The sequence below is a fragment of the Loxodonta africana genome, chromosome 8, assembly GCF_030014295.1.
Source record: "Loxodonta africana isolate mLoxAfr1 chromosome 8, mLoxAfr1.hap2, whole genome shotgun sequence".
In the NCBI taxonomy this organism is placed as follows: domain Eukaryota; kingdom Metazoa; phylum Chordata; class Mammalia; order Proboscidea; family Elephantidae; genus Loxodonta; species Loxodonta africana.
The window spans coordinates 82,310,457-82,330,736 of record NC_087349.1 but is presented as its reverse complement, the minus strand read 5'-3'; the positions used below and the strand labels follow the sequence as shown (position 1 = coordinate 82,330,736).

Here is a 20,280-nt window from a genome sequence, read left to right as displayed (position 1 = left end):
TTCTTTAAACTAAACTACCATTTAGCCGAATTAGTAAAGAATGTCTGCCTTGAGCATTGTGCTCTTTTAAGGAACTATCTATTCGGGATCAACTGACAACAGCAACTCAAAAGGTTAGAGAGGAAGCTTAGGCAGCGCAGAGTTTATGTTAATGGGGGAGGAACAATATGGAAAAGGAGGGTGAGAATGGTTGCATGACTTGAAGAAATGTAATCGATGCCACTGAATTGTATATGTAGAAACTGTTGACTTGGTGTATGTTCTGCTGTGTATATTTTCAACAACAACAAAAAGAGAGACCAAAAAAAAAAAAAAGAAAAGAAAATACTGTGCCAAACACTCACTCAAACAATGCTACTGGTCCTTGTTTCCTCCCATTTGAAAAAGTAATATGAAGAAGGAACATGCACTGATCTTTTTCTTTGCCTCAACAAACTGGCCTGATAAAATGAACTGTATAAAACAGAACTTTTTCAATCAAAAGGCACAGGTTGACTATTTCCCTCCCTTTAATAAACTGGTATTTTGAACGTTTCCTATACTTAGGAGAAGACAATACACTACATAATTCCAAGAATGTAATGAACCCAGCAGTTGCTAAAGAAATCTGTTAATAAATGTGACAACTATTTGTCACATTTACTGGTTTTTCAGATATTAAAGTATAAAATATTTTCTGGCTAACGTTGTTGTTAGGTGCTGTTGAGTCAATTTTTGACTCATAGTGACCCCATGTGACAGAGTAGAACTGCCCTGTAGGGTTTTTGAGGCTGTAATCTTTTGGAAGCAGGTCACCAGGTCTTTCTCCTGTGGAGCCGCTAGGTGGGTTCTAACCGCTAACATTTCAGTTAACAGCCAAGTGCTTGACTGTGGCACCATCGCTAAACTGGGTTCCTCTGGATGACTCTTCAGGAAAACTGGCAAAGGTGAAAGCAGTGATTCAGACAAATTACTCTTGCAAGTGTTCACCACTCTACTCATTTGTTCACAGAAAAAAAAAAATATATGTACATATATATATTTCCCTAAATATAAGAAGTGTTTTCCACTGCCCGTGACTAATGGGAAAAAGTGAAATACAGTTTTTAAAAAATAGACTCACTCATTAAGAGTATTTATTCTTTACCCAGAAAACCACTTTTTTTTTTTTTTTAAGGCCCTAAATTGGTGCACCCAAAGTCAGGGGTGAACGTAGTATAGACACAGCTAAGAGGAAGAATGTTCTGAGTATGGCAAAAGCAATTAATTAGAAGAGATTGTTTTTTCATCTAATTGTAGAAATGTTTTAAACGTGAGTGAGGGGAAGAGAAGAGGAAGTATTTGAATATACTAAAGCCGCTGTCATACACATGTGGAAGTAGTATAGCTTGATAGCCCTTCCCTGGAAGTCCAGGGTTAAATAATTAGATTAATAGATACTTCAGGACAAAACTAAAGAGAGGTTTCTCTCTACAAAATTTTGTAGGCACAAGTGAATACTTGCCTGTGTGCTTACTTACATAGCTGGGTTTTTTTTTTTTTGGAAGAAGCAAAAAAATAAATAAATAATTTGTTCTGTTTTTAGTTCTGAGAACCAGGTTCAATGTCTGACCTATTCCAGGCACCTTTTCATCCTTATCATTTAGTGAAACCTGAAGACAAACCTCCCTAGGAAATGTTTTCCAATTACCCCCTTTCCAAACTACTAGTCAGAAAGGCACTAGAGACAAATAAAACTTAATTTTTAGAGCTTCATATTTAAATTCCTTTCTTCCCCTCTGAACTGGAATGTTTGAATTCTTCCTTTTTGTTGTTGTTGTTTCATTCAGCCATTTTAAAATACAATAAACCAAAACCAAAACTCACTGCCTTCGAGTCGATTCCGACTCATAGCGACCCTATAGGAGATGTGAATTTCATCCTGCTCAAACGACGGACATAATGTACATAAGGAAGCAGATCCATTACTTGATTTAGTGATTGTTGAATTTATGGAGGCTGATTTTTCACCTGTCAGTGATGTAATGAGAATAATAACAATTAATCGGCTTACTTTGTTAAGCTCATGGATTGCATGCTATGAATGGCTACTTTTTTGTTTGGGTTTTCAGTTGTAGGCTTAAAGCTAAAGCAAGCCCTGTTATGACTCAAGGAAATAATGATCCTGGGTTTCTGGTGAGTCTGAGCAGCTGCTGAGAACATACTCATGTGCACTGCTTGTGTGTGTGTGTGTGTGCATGCACAGGGACACACACGCATACACATGCATGCACATCACAACCTGGTTGAAAAAGGTCACTCATTAACGTTCCATAGAACGTAAGCTAACACAGGTGATTTTATTATGTCAAACAAATAAGGACAACTTTCTGCAAAGAGGTGTATTTTGGAAATTACTTATCTAATGAGGGCTTTTGGATGCGGGTGTGTGTGTGTCTGTGTGTCTCAGAGGCTGACACAGCATACCTCAATTCCCTTGGTTTCCTCAATGAACCTCCTGCTGACTGAGACCAGAGCCTCCCGTGGCCACTCATGAAACCAGTCAATAGCCGTGCAGTTAACTATGGCTGGGAACTTCCGAGCTCTCACTCTCAGTGTGTGACCAACTGGAGAGAAACACAAAATAATCTGTGGAGACATGGGGGCAGGGCAGAAACAGGAGGGTTATGAGTGAGCAAAGAATTACATTGCAATCTTAAGACAATGAAAGAAAGGAACACAGCCAACTGTGACATTAAACTATCCTAAAGCACTGTGGAGTAGAAATCAATATTAACCTACTTGCTAATAAAAGTATAAACCTGTCCAAGGTGCCTGCTCCATAGAACGTATAGAAACAGTAGTAGGTGCTTTTCTTGAAATTTATCCCTCTTCTTATAAACATTTTTGATGATTATCATTAATAGTGGAAAGCTTTTTGTTTTCTGTTACATAAGTAACACTAACCCAATAAAAAATTAAAAATAAATCACCAGGATACAGTAATACCAATAATTAGTTTCATTTTCTGTTTCCTTCCGATTTGTAACTCATTATGAGCTGGAATCGACTCAACAGCAACAGGTTTGGCTTTGCTTTAGGCTCAATAAAACCGTATAAAAACCCATTGCCTTCAAGTTGATTCCGACTCATAGCAACCCGACAGGACAGAATAGAACTGCCCCATAGTGTTTCCGAGGAGCGCCTGGTGGATTTGAACTGCCGACCTTTTGGTTAGCAGCCTGAGCTCTTAAAAACCTGGATGTTTTATAATATTGGGTGTTTATCTCTGCTTCCATTTAAAATAAAATACAACTCGTGTTCTCCGTTTAAATTTTTAAAGCAATAAAAAATTCAGTATAAACATTCTCATGATGAGACATTTTATAAGTTTCTGGTAAGTCTCAAAACCGAACATGTTTCCATACTTTCTTCAGACTCCACACAGGTTTTGTTCTGTCAGCAGTGCCTGAGTTTGGCTATGAGAGTGTGTCATGGAAACTCGGTGAGGGGAGCAGGTCTTAGAAGTCAGGCATATCTGTCTGGACCCAACTAATTTCTAACCATTATTAAATATACTTTTTGAATTTCTCTGGGCTTCCGACGCCCATCAGATAAGGTGTGTAATATGCGAGCCCAAATAGGTGCTCAGGCAGAAGTCCTTTCTTCTTCCACCTTCTTTCCAAAGTCAGTGTGGGTATAGGCGCTGGGCTGGGGAAATGCCAACTGGGGAAAGTAAGGCCTGAGAGAGAGTCTGGATTTCCTTTTGCTGTACAAAGGGACTCTGACTTGATGATATAAAACCAAACCATGCAGCTTTCTCTAAGTCTCTAACGCTTTGGGTTCAGGTAATTAAGGAAATCATTCTTCAACGGACATTTTTTAATTTTAAATTTCTCCATTTTAAAAATCTACATCATAAAATTCTCTACCACACATGAATCCATATAATAGCTCATTTAACAGTGTTTACTGTGCTTATTTTATATACCACGTGGCTCCAACAAATCAAGATAGGTAATTCCTAAGATTTAAAACATTTTTTAATGCATAAACTGACGGATCATTTATCCATTATATTAAAAATTGTACTTACAAATTGAGCAACTGCTCTAGAATTGCATGTGCTAAGTTAAGAAACCTCAGTTACAATGCAGAATTTTCACTTATATTTCAGTTCTTAGGTTTCTACTACAAGCCTTCTCTTCTCCCTGTACTGGAATATTTCTGCTGCCTTAGAAGCTCTCTCTCATTCCTAAGAACTTTAGAAACGTCATTTATGCAGAATCATAGCAAAGGCAGAACAAAAAAAAAGCATCCTTTATTTGGGAGCCTAAATATTTTCATCACTTCTACACTTGTTTTTGACATAATATCAGGTTTTAAGGATGTGCTAGAAAACAATGTACTGAACCATGCTTCTTTAAAACAAAACAAAACCCCAAACTCACTGCTGTCAAGTGGATTTGTGACCCTATAGGACAGAGTAGAACTGCCCCATTACGGTTTCCAAGACTGTAATCTTTACGGAAGCAGAGAGTGGCTGATGGGTCAAACCAACAATCTTTTGGTTAGGAGCTGATCACTTTAACCACTGTGCCACCAGAGCTCCTGTAGGTTTGTTTGTTGTTGTTAGGTGCCATCAAGTCAGTTCTGACTTGTAGTGACCCTGCGTACAACAGAACGAAACACTGCCCCATCCTGCACCATCCTCACAACCATTGCTATGCTTGAGCCCATTATTACTGTAGCCATTAGGAAATCCGGTGGTGTAGTGGTTAAGGAGTTCAGCTGCAAACCTAAAGGTCACCAGTTCGAATCCACCAGGCACTCGCTGGAAACCCTATGTGGCAGTACTACTTTGTCCTATAGAGTCACCATGAGTCAGAATCAACTCCATGGCAATGCATTTGGTTTTATGTTTATTTAGTCTCATGAAAATGCTTTTCCTGAGTTAATTTAATGATATGCCCTCATTATTTATTGAAAGATTATATAGAAGTGGTCATTTAAAGATTTTTTTCTTTTCCAAAACTTTACAGTTGAAGATATTTTCTATTAGACTATTTACAATCATGCAAATGAAGATCATCACAATGCCACCTACAATTCCACACATAGGGAGAAAAAAAAAAAAAAAGATGACCTGTTTTCAAAGCATCCCCTGGGAGTTTGTTAGAAATGCAAATTCTCTGACCCACTCCTAACCTGAGGAAGCAGACACTCTGAGCTTGGGACCCAGCAATCCAAGTTTTCAACAGGCCCACCAGGTAATTCTGATGTCCACTGCTACAGCCTAACAGTTTAAAATTTTCTCTGGGAATACTTAATAGAAGCGTTTACTTACTCAGTGTTTTTTTGCAGTTGGTGGAATATTCATAGAATCTAAGTCTCTATATACACCCAGAGTAAGTGGAAAATTTAGAAAATTTTAAATAAATTAGATAATCATTAAGTAATCTAAATTCTATCATTTAAACTAGTCTCATGGGACTAAATTATAGAAATGAGCCCTGGTGGTTAAGTGAGCAGTGGTTAAGTGCTCAGCTGCTTTTCAAAAAGTTGGCACTTTCAACTTACCAGTCACTCTGCAGAAGGAAGATATGGCAATCTGCTTCTGTAAAGATTTACAGCCTTGGAAACCCTATGGGGCAGTTCTATTCTGTCCTATAGGGTTGCTATGAGTCCAAATCAATTAGATGGCAACAAGTTTTGCAGTTTTTGGTTATATACTTGTCTAGAAGCCCTGATGGCGCAACAGTTAAGAGCTCAGCTGCTAAGGCGAAGGTGGGTGGTTGGAACCCACCAGCCCCTCTTTGGGAGAAAAGACCTGGTGGTCTGCTCCCATAAGGAATATTAAAACAAAAAACCACTGCCATTGAGTCCGTTCTGACTCATAATGACCCTACAGAACAGAGTATAACTGCCCCATAGTGTTGCCAAGGTTGTTCATCTCTATGGAAGCAGACTGCCTATCTTTTTCAGTGGAGCTGCTAGTGAGTTCGAACCACTGACCTTTTCGTTAGCGGTCAAGCACTTTAACCACAGTGCCAGCAGGGCTCCTTCCCATGAAGACCACAGCCTTCCTATGCAGCAGTTCTACTCCGTCATATAGGGTCCCTATGAGTGGAAACTGACTCAACTTCACAAAACAAAAATAACATGCAATTGCCTGGAGTCCCTGAGCAGTGCAAACTGTTAAATGCAGGACTACTAGCTAAAAGGTTGGCGGTTCAAACACGTCCAGAGGCCCCTTGGGTGACAGGCCTGGTAGCCTGCTTCCAAAAGGTCACAGCCTTGAAAGCCCTATGGAGCAGTTTTCTCAGACACACATGGGGTCACCATGAGTCACAATCGATTCAGTGGCAACCAACAACAACATATACTTGCCTCTTCCAGATATTTCATGTAAGTGGGATCATACAATATTCTTTTGTGACTGGCTTATTTCACTCATCATAATGTTTTCAAAGTTCATCCATACATTATAACATGCATGACTTCACTTCTCTTTATGGCTAAGGAATGCTTGAGCCTAGTAGGATAGAAATCTGAATACTCATTTTATTTTACACCTTAGGGGATACTGGTTAATATCTGAAATACAGCAATTGGGGCTACACAGCCTGGGTGGTAAACTAGCATTGCACAGATTCTAACCAAGGCCCCTCCCTCCAGAGTCAGCTGCCAGAAGCTCTTATCCAACTTTTTCTCTCTTCAACACAAATGGTTTGTTAGTTAGCATCATGGATGTTAGACAGGAGTTTTCATTGGTGAAATGAATAGTGTTCAAGATATCTGAGGAAAACAGAAATGTCGTATAGATACTTCCATTGTTGCTTGAACGAAATAGGAAAATCTTGGCAGCAAGGCATCCTGGTAACTATACCCTTGGTGGTTGGATTCTGGCTTTGACCACTTCCGTGATGGTGTAGACAGAGTCTATCTTTTGAAGTGATTCCAATTAGAAGGCCAGCTAAATCTCACCATGAGAATATCGTCACATCTGACCCAAAGGAACCTTTCAAGTAAAGGCTAGTTAGGTTCCTTAAAGGACAGAGAGCTGGGATTATGTCAAGTTTACCAAGCAGGCTTTAAGACTTGTGTGTATGCCTCCTTGTTAATAAATAAATCCTATGTGTGGCAGGGAGTCCCTGGATGGTGTAAATGGCTAACACACTGGGCTGTAAACTGAAAGGTTGGTGCTTTGAATCCACCCAGAGGCATCTTGGAGGAAAGATCTGGTAATCCACTTCTGAAAAATCAGCCCTTGAAAACCCTATGGAACACAGTTCTACTCTGACACATATGGGGTTGCTATGAGTGCAACTGAGTGGACGGCAACCGGTTTACATATGTGCGGCAGAGTTCAGTCTGAGACTCCCTTTCTTTGAAACACATCTCCCAATTGGGGGATGTGGGGAGAAGACCTCCCTCAAGCTCAAATTTGAATTTCTGTAGTCATTCTGTTTTTTTTGGAGGTCACTGAATATACCATCATCTCCCGATAAAGTCTTGCTGACAATTACAAATGACCCAACTGGTTTACCAAATTGGCTTAAGTTAGTCGCTAACGGTAGAAATGGAAAGAACAGTTAGCTACAAAAATAAAGTTAAAAATGCCTCAGGCAGCTGTGCTCCTTTTGAAAAGCAAAACCTCACAAGTAAAAAGCCAACCCTGAAATCACCATCTATGTATTTTCTGCAGCTCTAACATTTGGATGTCAGGAACTTGCCTTTGGAACCCATACTATAGAATTTTCTATTCTATTTGCTTTTTTTTTTTTGCCTACACAGGTGTTATGACTCATTTGCAATAACCCACTTTTCATTGTGCTTTGTAACATGTTTCAATTTCTTTTAGATAAGATTCTACCATAAACACATATTTATTTGTAGCTCACTAACAGGACTCAGTCCATTTCACCTTGAAATGGAAATTTGAATTGCTATAGTCATTCTGTATTTTCTTTCCAGTTGATATAGTTTATTCTCAGATAGAAATAACTATCACAAATTTATATCATAAGCTTTTATCCACAATTTATGTTTGCCTTTATCCTCAGCAGTCTCAGTGTTTTTCATGAATAATAAGAAATGAGTTTTATTGCTAGAACCTCACAGGTATGGAGGTTTAGCACAGAAAAATATTCCCCAGTGTGAACGTTTCAGTCTCCCTGTATTTATCCCCCTCCACCTAATAACCTCTTAATTTCTATTCTTTTTATAAAATCCAATGGCATTTACAACATATACACATTCAATACATTTTTATACTTATTTTCTTTTTAGATAATACACAATGAAATCATTCCTATGATTTCTGATGTATGAAAATAGGTGATTACAGATTTTTTAAAAATGTAATATATCGAGGAGTTTTAATTCTTTTTTTTTTTTTTTTTAACAATGAAACTCATCTATTCATAAAGGTAACTGTATGTGGAATTCCAACATACAGCAAACAGCAAACCCATTCTTGAGAGGTAAAGATGGTAAGAGGAGCCCTCGTCCCAGCTGCCCTGCTCAAGACAGAGCCTGCACTGTCCACACACTGCTTTCCAGGCTAGTCTGCAGCCCTGAACCACAACTGACAGTATTTTTTACAAACAATAAGAAGCCAGGTCAGCTTTGAACCATGTCATGAAATGTTTTTGGCTTATGATGGACGTCCTTCATTCTGGGATTAAGCCCTTCATTTCTGGTGTTAATTTTTTCTTTAACAAAATAATGACTTTTACCCACTCTTCGTAGTTCTTTCTAATAATCATTTCCTCGATGAAATATTAACAGTCCTGTTTCCTGTTATCTTATGTGCCCCGTACTTCTCGTGTGTATATATATACACATATACGTGTGTGTATATATAAAAAAAAAAATTTTTTTTCTTTATATATATATATATATATATATATATATATATAAATATGTAGTTATAATTTTATATTTGTTTGTGTGATAACTGAATTGAAGCTTGTCTTCCCAACAAGGTAAGCTCCAGGTGGGCAGGAGCTGCGTCAACTCCCCAGAACCCAGCACATCACAGGCACTCAATAAACAGTCATTGAATAAATGAATGGATAAATGAATAGATGGCAGCTTAGAAAAAATATTCTGGGCAAAATAAAATATTGATATTCATGCCCTAATTTTTATGGAATCTCAAAGACTGTGAACCTCGTACAGAGTACAAGGTCACACCCTCACCTCCTTCTGCAATTCTTTTCATTCCACTTATATGAAAGACTATGAAAAAGTGAGAGGGCAAAAGGCAGAGCTCTGTAGTCATATACCGCATAACGTCCATTCCGGCAGTGTCTGACTGCGTATGCATCTGTGGTCCCGTAAATTAAGAAATTCCAACTGGAGAACGAGATGTAGCGGACATAACCACACGTAGTGAATGCAACAGCTGCCTGCATGAAACACGTCTATCTTACATCTCTTGCATACAAAGCGATTTTGCTGTCAGGCACCCATTTGTTATTATGAATAACTGTATGTACCTTGAATTTTTAACAAAATAGGCTTTACAGGGGTTAGTTTGTAACTACGGGTTGTATGTAAGCCCTGATGTTCATAACCTGGGGACTGCCTATATATAATATGGTGTTCGCAAAATGTCCAAATCACAAAACGTCCTACTTTATAACTGTATTCAGAGAGGTTGTGAATTCAGAGTCCTGACAAGCAAAACATTTTCGTGGGGTAGACACTGACAGAGCACTGGTGCAAGCTAGGTGTTAAAAGTGTTTTGTATTCTGCATCCCACCTTGGAGAGAGGCGTCTGGCGTCTTAAAGGCTAGCAAGTGGCCAGCTAAGATGCATCAATTGGTCTCAACCCGCCTGGATCAAAGGAGAATGAAGAACACCAAGGACACAAGGTAATTACGAGCCCAAGAGACAGAAAGGGCCACATAAACCAGAGACTACATCAGCCTGAGACCAGAAGAACTAGATGGTGCCCAGTTACAACTGATGACTGCCCTGACAGGGAACACAACAAAGAACCCCTGAAGGAGTAGGAGAAAAGTGGGATGCAGACCCCAAATTCTTGTAAACAGACCAGACTTAATGGTCTGAGACTAGAAGGACCCCAGTGGTCATGGCCCCCAGACCTTCTGTTGGCCCAGGACAGGAACCATTCCCAAAGCCAACTCTTCAGACATGGTTTGGACTGGACAATGGGTTAGAGAGGCATGCTGGTGAGGAGTTAGCTTCTTGGATCAGGTGGACACTTGAAACTATGTTGGCATCTCCTCCCTGGAGGGGAGATGAGAGGGGAGAGGAGGTTAGAAGCTGGTGAAATGGTCATGAAGAGAGAGTGGAGGGAGGGAGTGGGTTGTCTCATTATGGGGGGAACAATTGGAAGTATGTAGCAAGGTGTGTATAAGTTTTTGTGTGAGAGACTGACTTGATTTATAAACTTTCACATTAAGCACAATAAAATTTTTTTTTTTAAAGAGTGTTTTGTGTTCTTCATCAGCGCAATTGTCAGATAAGAGGCAGCGGTTATAAAAGATGACACTGATAAGTCATCTAGATGGACACTGGAATAAAGGAAAAGATACCAGATGTTCTGCTCATCTACCAGATGTACATATGAAGAGACCTGACTGTTACAATCAGCAAGTGTAACGTGTCTAGGTATCAGGTGTTCTAATGGACAGGTCCGTATTTGAGGCTTTTATACAAAATCAAAGCTATATCATGAAACTTGAGACATTGGTAGTAAGACTTTTGGCTTATGCTATGTGCCACTACATTAATAGGTTGACTGGATATGAGTATTGCTAGGCATTTCTGTTGAGATTATCATATTGACATACATAGACATATTGCCATTTCAGCCTGAGCAAGCCACCCACACTATATGTTGCTAAACCCCAGATGTGAACTGTTTGCTTTTCCATCTAAGAAGGAAAAGGAAGGAAAAAGTCAAATGGAGCTTGAGGAAAACATTATGCAAAACAGGAAAAATAAAAAAACATCCTGAAGATTAAAAAGAAGACAATTCATTTGAAGTTAATTTAACATTAAAACCTGAAGAAAAGAGTAAAAACATACCTGGTACCCTCAAGAGGCTAGAAGGAAGGAAAATTATAAAAAATTATAATGAGAGATTAGGCAAAGATGAAGGCAGAAAATAAAAGTGAGAAGGGAGTTAAACAAAAACAGATATGATAAAAAACAACACCTCTCTCATATATATATATATGTATATGTACATATATGTGCATACATACCTTCAAGCCAACATTTTATCCACTACTTAATGATGAAAAACTAAAGTCTTTTCCATTAAAATAAAAAACTAGACAATCTTGGCCAATGTTGGCACTTCTAAATGTTGTTCAGAAAGTTCTAGCATCATAAGATACAACACAGAAAAAAACAACCTAAAACCAAACCCAGAGCCGTCAAATCAATTCCAACTCATAGCGATCCTACAGCACAGAGTAGAACTGCTCCACAGGGTTTCCAAGGAGCGCCTGGTAGATCTGAACTGCTAACCTTTTGGTCAGCAGCTGTAGGTCTTAACCACTACACCACTGGAGTTTCCCAACACAGAAAAGAGCTGATTCTAAGAAAGGAGGGGTAAAAGTTCAAAGATAATATAATTGTCTATTCGGCAAACCCTAAAGAAGACTATACAAAATCTTTTTGAATTAATGAGCATTCAATAAATAAATAAATGAATAAACTTCTATCCATTCATCCATCCAGTAGGTTTCTTACATATCCAGAATGATCGGTTAGAAAATTTAGCAAGAACAAGAACTTAATGAGAAATGTGTAAGGTTTATATGAAAGTAGGCCATATTGAGTAAATGAAGAGATGTGCCATATTCCTGGGGGAGTTGTTGTTAGGTGCTGTTGAGTTGGTTCTGACTCATAGCAACCCTATGCACAACAGAAAGAAACAGAGCCTGGTCTCGAGCCATCCTTACAATCGTTGTTATGCTTGAGCTCATTGTTGCAGCCACTGTGTCAATCCACCTCGTTGAGGGTCTTCCTCTTTTCCACTGACCCTGTACTCTGACAAGCATGATGTCCTTCTCCAGGGACTGATCCCTACTGACAACATGTCCAAAGTATGTAAGACACAGTCTCACTATCCTTGCTTCTAAGGAGCATTCTGGTTGTACTTCTTCCAAGACAGATTTGTTCGTTCTTTTGGCAGTCCATGGTATATTCAATATTCTTCACCAACACCACAATTCAAAGGTGTCAATTCTTCTTCTGTCTTCCTCATTCATTGTCCAGCTTTCACATGCATATGACGTGATTGAAAATACCATGGCTTGGGTCAGGCACACCATAGTTTTCAAGGTGATATCGTTGCTCTTCAACACTTTGAAGAGGTCCTTTGCAGCAGATTTACCCAAAGCAATGTGTCTTTGGTTTTTTGACTGCTGCTTCCATGGCTGTTGATTGTGGATTCAGGTAAAATGAAATCCTTGACAACAATTTTTTCTCCGTTGATCATGATGTTGCTCATTGGTCCAGTTATGAGGATTTTTGTTTTCTTTATGTTGAGGTGCAATCCATACTGAAGGCTGTGGTCTTTGATCTTCATTAGTTAAGTGCTTCAAGTCCTCTTCACTTTCAGCAAGCCAAGTTGTGTCATCTGCATAATGCAGGTTGTTAATGAGTCTTCCTCCAATCCCGATGCCCCGTTCTTCTTCATATAGTTCAGCTTCTCAGATTATTTGTTCAGCATACAGATTGAATAGGTATGGAGAAAGAATACAACCCTGACGCATACCTTTCCTGACTTTAAACCAACCAGTATCCCCTTGTTCTGTCCAAACAACTGCCTCTTGTCTATGTAAAGGTTCCTCATGAGCACAATTAAGTGTTCTGGAATTCCCATTCTTTGAGATGTTATCCATAATTTGTTATGATCCACACAGTCGAATGCCTTTCCATAGTCAATAAGACACAGGTAATGCCTATTCCTATGCCCGTTCCCAAGAAAGGTGATCCAACCAAATGTTGAAATTATAGAACAATATCATTAATATCACACGCAAGCAAAATTTTGCTGAAGATCAGTCAAAAACAACTATAGCAGTATATTGACAGGGAACTGCCAGAAATTCAGGCTGGTTTCAGAAGAGGACGTGGAGCCAGGGATATCATTGCTGATGTCAGATGGATCCTGGCTGAAAGCAGAGAATGCCAGAAGGATGTTTACCTGTGTTTTTATTTTTCACATTCCTGGAGATTAATGATTACAAAAGTGCTAATTCTGCCAACATCTATTAACAAATTTTAGGCAATTCTAATAACTCCCAACAGAATTAGAGGTACTTGGCAAGGTGATTTTACAGTTCATATGGAATGAAATTGGGTAAGAACAGTAGAGGATATTTTGAAAAAGAGAATACTGAAAAAGAATTAACACTATCAGGGAATAAGCATTAAGTTATAATAGTGTAGGTAAGTGAATGGAAACATTCAACATCATAAATGTATCCATCATCCTGAAATTAGTCTATACATCCTCAATGTTTTGTTTTTTTTTTTAACGTCAAGATTATTTCATAGTTCATCTGGGAAAGTAAAGGTATGAAAAACCTAATACAGAAAAGGAAGGAGAATAGTGCCTGTCTTAGTTATCTAGTGCTGCCGTAACAGAAATACCACAAGTGGATAGCTTTAACAAGCAGAAATTTATTTTCTCACAGTCTAGTAGGTTATAAGTCCAAATTCAGGGCATTGGCTCTGGGAGAAGGCTTTCTCTCTGGAGGAAGGTCCTTGTCCTCAATTTTACCCTGGTTGAGGAGCTTCTCAGGTGCAGGGACCCTGATTCCAAAGGATGCGCTCTGTTCCTGGTGCTGCACCCTTGGTGGTATAAGGCCCCCAAATCTCTGCTTCCCTTTCATCTCTTGAGAGAGAAAAGGTGGTACAGGCCACATCACAGGGAAACTCCTTTTACCTTGGATCAGGGAAGTGACCTGAGTAAGGGTGGTGTCACAATCCTACCCTAATCCTCTCAACATAAAATTACAATCACAAAATGGAGGACAACCAAAGAATACTGGGAATCATGGCCTAATCAAGTTGATACACACATTTTTGGGGGGGACATAATTCAAAACATGACAGCGCCCTACCAGATTTCAAAACATACCATAAAGTTATAAGAAATGCAGGAATAGATAAACAGATTAATGGAACTTAATAGAAAGTCCAAAAATAGAACTACACATATTTAAGCATTTAATATATGAGATAGGTGATATTTAAAATTAACAGTAAAAGGAGAGATTATCAAAAATATATAGGAATTCCATATTATACTCTACCAAAATGCAGGGCTAAACATTAAAATATTATAATTAATTTTTAAAAATTCAGGGTAATATTTTTAGAATCATGAAGTGGAGAAATGCTGCCTAAAGAGTCTTAACACACAAAAGATATGAAGAAACAGTCTGAAAGATTTTTAATACATATAAGTGTAAAGCAGAAGTCATCATAAACAAAGTCAACAGAATCACAACAAACTGAAGAAAACTGACAACATGTACAACTGACAAGGATATACATATACTGTGTGTATATATATATATATATATATATATATATACACAGACAAGAATATATATATACACACATATAAACATATACATACATATCAACGCCCATGGAAACAACAGTCAAGAAACAAAATGATGTATTGCATTGGACAAATCTGCTGCAAAAGACCTCTTTAAAGTGTTAAAAAGCAAAGATATCACTTTGAAGACTATGGTGTACCTGACCCAAGCCATGGTATTTTCAATCGCCTCATATACATGTGAAAGCTAGACAATGAAAAAGGAAACCCAAAAAAGAATTGATGCCTTTGAATTATGATGTTGGTGAAGAATACTGAATACACCATGGACCGCCAGAAAAACCAACTGGTCTGTCTTGGAGGAAGTACAACCAGGATGCTCCTTGGAAGTGAGGATGGCAAGACTTCATCTCACGTACTTTGGGCATATTATCAGGAGGGCCCAGTCTCTGGAGAAGGACATCATGCTTGGTAAAGTGGAGGGTTGGTGAAAAAGAAGAAGACCCTTAATGAGATGGATTGACAAAGCAGTTGCAACGATTGGCTCAAACATGGCAACAACTGTGAGGACGGCACAGCGCCGGGCAGTGTTTCATCCTGTTGCACATAGGGTTGTGAGTTGGAACTGACTCGATGGCACCTAACAACAGCAAATGTATTATGTATGCGTGTGCGTGTGTATGTACATATGTATGTATGTATATATATATATATAAAATGTATGTATATATATACATATATATGTATACATATACATATACATATGTATGTATATATATGATTCCGACTCATAGCGACCCTATAGGACAGAGTAGAACTGCCCTGCAGGGTTTCCAAGGAGTGGCTGATGGATTTGAACTGCTGACCTTTTGGTTAGCAGCCAAGCTCTTAACCACTGTGTCACCAGGGCTCTCTCTCTGTCTTTCTATATATATACATATATCCACCTATAAATCAGCAAAAATTACCAAAATAATCCAATATGAAATTTGGCAAAGGGTTTAAATAGATCAAGGATATTTTATACAAATGATTATTAAGAATAAAGTATATTTAAGGTAAAACAGCTTACTCCATACAACAAATTATCAATGAAGTATTTTATATTTTTTTCCTGTGGAAGCCTTCTAATCAAAAAAAGCAAAAGAGGAAACGTAAAACATAATGAGACTCGACAAAAAATAATTTAATTTTTGAATATGTACTTTGAATGTGTTTATATCCACAAAGAAAACTGGAAGAACAAAACTAATATGCTATCGGCAGTTACCTTTAGTCTAAGATAATGGGTATGTTTTATTTTTTTCCTATATTTCCATATTTTTAAACTCCCTACAATGAACATATATTTCTTATATTATCATAAATGTAATATTTACCAGACAGATAGATATCTAAATTTTTGGAAAAGAATCAGAGGCTGCTACATAAGTCAAGTGTTCTATGGCATCAGATGACCAGGAAAGAAGGCAAGACAGAACTTATTGGACACAGTGTTAAGTGTTTGCCTGCTAACGAAAAGGTCACCAGTTTGAATCTACCAGCCACTGTTTGGAAGCACTATGGGACAGTTCAACCCTGTCTTATAGGGTTGCTATGAGTCAGAATCTACTTTACGGCAACGGGTAAGGTCAGCAGGAGAGAAGGTGAAGGTACTAGACTCTAGTTGTAAGATGAAAATCATGCAGGAAAAGAGGCGCAGACACAGTTGTAAAGGAGAGAAGAAGGCATTTGGCAAGTATTCATCCGCTTATTTGAGGCAATTCAATGACATACATCTGATGATCCTTAATGGGAACTGCCCGGTGGAACTCAGAGTTCACATTTTGCATGCCAACAGGTTCTCACTGCTCCTGCATTCCAAATGGGAGCTGGCTTTGGGTGGTGAGCATGGGTAATGGGGTGGCAACTTCACATCATTTAGCTTGACCTGCCAGGTGTGCTCACCAACCATCTACACATTTAGCTTCCTATGTTGCCTAGCTCAGAAGATACACAAAGGAGATACCAGCTCATCGGAAACTCGGAGTCTTCAGTACATCTGTTGAATATCATGATATTTGAAACTAACAGAGCAATCTGGAATTCTGTATTTTTTAATTTTAAAGATTTGGAGTTAATATATATGGATAAAAGGGGAAAAAGCTACCATTTTCTAGCTAAAAGGTAACCCTTTCATGCATTTATTAGTTCTCCATCAGGGTAGAGGGGCCACGGTGCTGACCAGAGATCTTTTTCATGATGTGTGAAACTAACCGACAAGGCAAAGAGGGATCTGAAGTGCTTGGAGGAAAAATCCTATTCCTCCTTATCATTTTAAAGAAAACTACCAATTTCAATAGGGAAGAAATAGATTATTCAATGAATAGACCTAGGAGAGTGGGGGGAAATGAATCTATAACTTCAAAGTAAATTTTAGCTTGTGCAATATTAAATGCTAAAAAAATAAGACCATAAAAATATTTATAACCAAAAACCCACTGCTGTCAAGTAGGTTCTGACTCATAGCAACCTTAATAGGATGGAGTAGAACTGACCCATAGGGTTTTCAAGGCTGTAAATCTTTATGGAAGCAGACTGCCACATCTTTCTCCCATGGAGCAGCTGGTGGGTCCAAACCGCTGACCGTTGGCAGCCGGTGCTTAACAGTGCACCACCATACAAGATCAAATTGCCAACAGTAACTCTAAAGCACAGAAGAGAAGTTTAGGAAGCAGTGAGTCTAAGTTAATGGTAGTGAAATAATTTGGGAATAGATAACGAGAATGGTAACACAGGCGGAGAATAATCAATGCCACCGAATTGCACATGTAGAAATTGTTGAGTGGATGCATGTTTAGCTGTGTATACTGTCACCAAAAAAGAAAAAAAAAATTACACAACAATAGACGTGAATATAAAACTCCTCAGTTTTGGTAAGGTTGGCCTAAGCACAGAATCAAAGGAAATACACAAAAGACTGATGGATTTAACAATATAAAAATATAAAACTTCTGTACATAAAACTGTTAATATGTGAATATTAAGGAGCCCTTGTGGTGCAGTGGTTAAGTGCTTGGCTGCTAACTGAAAGGTCGGAGGTTCAAATTCACCAGCTGCTCAGTGGGAGAAAGATGTGCCAGTCTACTTCCATACATATTAACCAAAAACAATATCCATATATATATTACAGCCTTGGAAATCCTATGGGACATTTCCACTGTGTCCTACACGGTCCCTATGAGTTGGAATTGACTCTATGGCAACGGGTTTGGGTATGTGAGTGTTAATAAGTCCAAAGAGAAAAGCCATATAGTTATCTCTGTAGATGCTGAAAAAGGAATTTAATAGATGCTTCTTTGAAAAGCTCTGTGTCCTAAATCAAAAGGCAACATAAGACATAACAATGAAACATTAGCGGTATCCCTATTACAGTAAAAATCAAGACAAAATTCCCACTATCACTATTTTTATTTACTTCTTCTGTAAGACTTAACAATGCAATGAGGAAGGAGAACAGATAAATAAGACATTAGAAAAGATAAAATTATTATTTCCTGCAGGCAATATGTTATCAACCAGCTATAAAAACACTAAGAGAAGTAAGGTAAAAAAAAAAAAAAAAAAAAGGTAGCAGGCTGTAAATAATTAATATACAAAAAACAATTGCCGATTGCCGTCAAGTTGATTCTGACTCATGGTGACCCTGTAGGATGGAGTAGAACCACCCCACATGGTTTCCAAGGAGCGGATGATGGATTCAAACTGCTAACTTTTGGTTAGTCCCTGCGTGGTGCAAACGGTTGACACACTTACTGCTAACCGAGAGGGCGGAGGTTCAAGTCTACCCAGAGGCATCTCGGAAGAAAGGCTCGACAATCTACTTCCAAAAGATCAGCCACTGAAAACCATATAGAGCACAATTCCACTATGACACACATACAGTTACTAGAAGTCTCAATTGACTCAATGGCAACTGATAAACATATTAATTCGGTTTATTTCCAGGTTCTCTAGTCTCTTAAGTCTCTCCACTACTGATCTCAGACTTATACTGTGTAAATTATATTTACATATATATGTAAATAATGCATATTATTTAATAATATATAATAAATAAATAATATTTAATAATAATAAATAATATATATGTAAATAATGTATAAATTATTATACATTGTAATAAAAAAGTAGGTAAAGGATGGGGATAGAAATATGAATCGTTAATAAATATGTGAAGTATTGGTCTAGCTCACTCATAATTAAATTAAGGAAGATGAATATTAAATAAAAACATGTTATTTTGGGGCCAGATTGGCAAAATTAAGAAAAAAAAAATACATTGGTAAGAATCCAGGGAAACTTTGACCCTATTGCTGAGAGTGTAAATTGGTACCCACTTGTTGAAGGCAATTTATAATTCCTTATCAAAATCGTTTATCAAAACATGAATTAGGTCTACACTTTGACCCACCAATTCTACTTAAATTGGCTAAACATACACTCATAGAAGAACAATTACAAAATGAGCATAAAAATGCTCAAGGCAGCATGATTTGTAGAGGTAAAAGTTTAAGCAACTTAATTCTAGATTACTAAAAACCACTGAATTTACACTTTTAAATGGTGAATTTTATGTTGTGTAAATTTTGTTACCAACTAAAAAAAAATAAATTCAGTTTAAGAATTTAATTCTTTGTCAATATAGGAATGGTTAAACAAATTATGATTATTCCACATAGAAGAATAATATGAAGGTGCTCAAAAGAATGAAGAACACAACATCAGGACTGAAGACTCATAACAACTTGTGATATGCAGAGGACACAACCTTGTACTTACTAATCTACTAATCAAGGCCAAAGATTACAGTCTTCACTATAGATTGTGCCTGAAGGTGAAGAAAACAAAGATCCTCACAAATGGACTGATAAAACATCATGATAAATAGAAAAAAAAAAAAAAAATGAGGTTGTCAGCAATTTCATTTTACTTAGATCAACAGTCAACGTCCATGGAAGGAGCAGTCAAGAAAACAAATGACATATCACATTGGGAAAATTTCCTGCAAAAGACTTCTTCAAATTTTTAAAAAGCAACAATGTCACTTAGATGACTAAGGTGTGCCTGATCCAAGCATTTATCTTTTCAATCACTTCATATACATTCAAAATCTGAACGATAAAAAGGGAAGACAGAAGAAGAATTGTGTGTTGTTTAAGAATACTGAATATACCATGGACTGCCAGAAGGGCGAACAAATCAAATCAGTTTCAGAAGAAAAACAACTAGAACGTTCCTTAGAAGCAAGGTTGGAGAGATTTCAGCTTGTTTACTTTGGACACGTCATCAGGAAGACCAACTGCTAGAAGAGGACATGATGTTTGGTTAAAGTAGAGGGTCAGCAAAAATGAGGGAAACCCTCCATGACATAGATTGACACAACAGCCATGACAATGAACTTAAACATACCAACAGTCCTGAAGATGGCACAGGATCGGGCAACCTTTTGTTCTGTTATATACAAAACCACCACTTTATTATAGGGGAAGCTTACAGTTACTCTACTCCTTAAGCTTCAAGCAAGGTTAAGGATGCCACTCCCCATCCCTTACTTTGTGTACACCAACCTTTACGCCAGTCACAGAGCCTATTACTAACTGGACAAGTGTAAAATACTAGAACTAAGTAGTCACTTTTTTAGGTCGCTAACCATTTCTATAGGAGTCCTGGTGGCACAATGGTTAAGTTCTTTCCTGCTAATTGAAAGGTTG

The 20,280-nt window shown here is 37.9% G+C and overlaps 1 protein-coding gene across 3 annotated transcripts in view; it reads right to left on the bottom strand.

The window, feature by feature from the left end:
- Nucleotides 1–20,280, bottom strand: part of DNAH11 (dynein axonemal heavy chain 11) — a 361,390-nt gene that overhangs the window by 148,386 nt on the left and 192,724 nt on the right. For all 3 annotated transcript variants that reach the window (XM_064290057.1, XM_064290055.1, XM_064290056.1), the window contains one exon: nucleotides 2,446–2,607. In XM_064290057.1, the coding sequence (XP_064146127.1) occupies nucleotides 2,446–2,607 (162 nt within the window). The remainder of the gene's footprint in view (nucleotides 1–2,445; nucleotides 2,608–20,280) is intronic.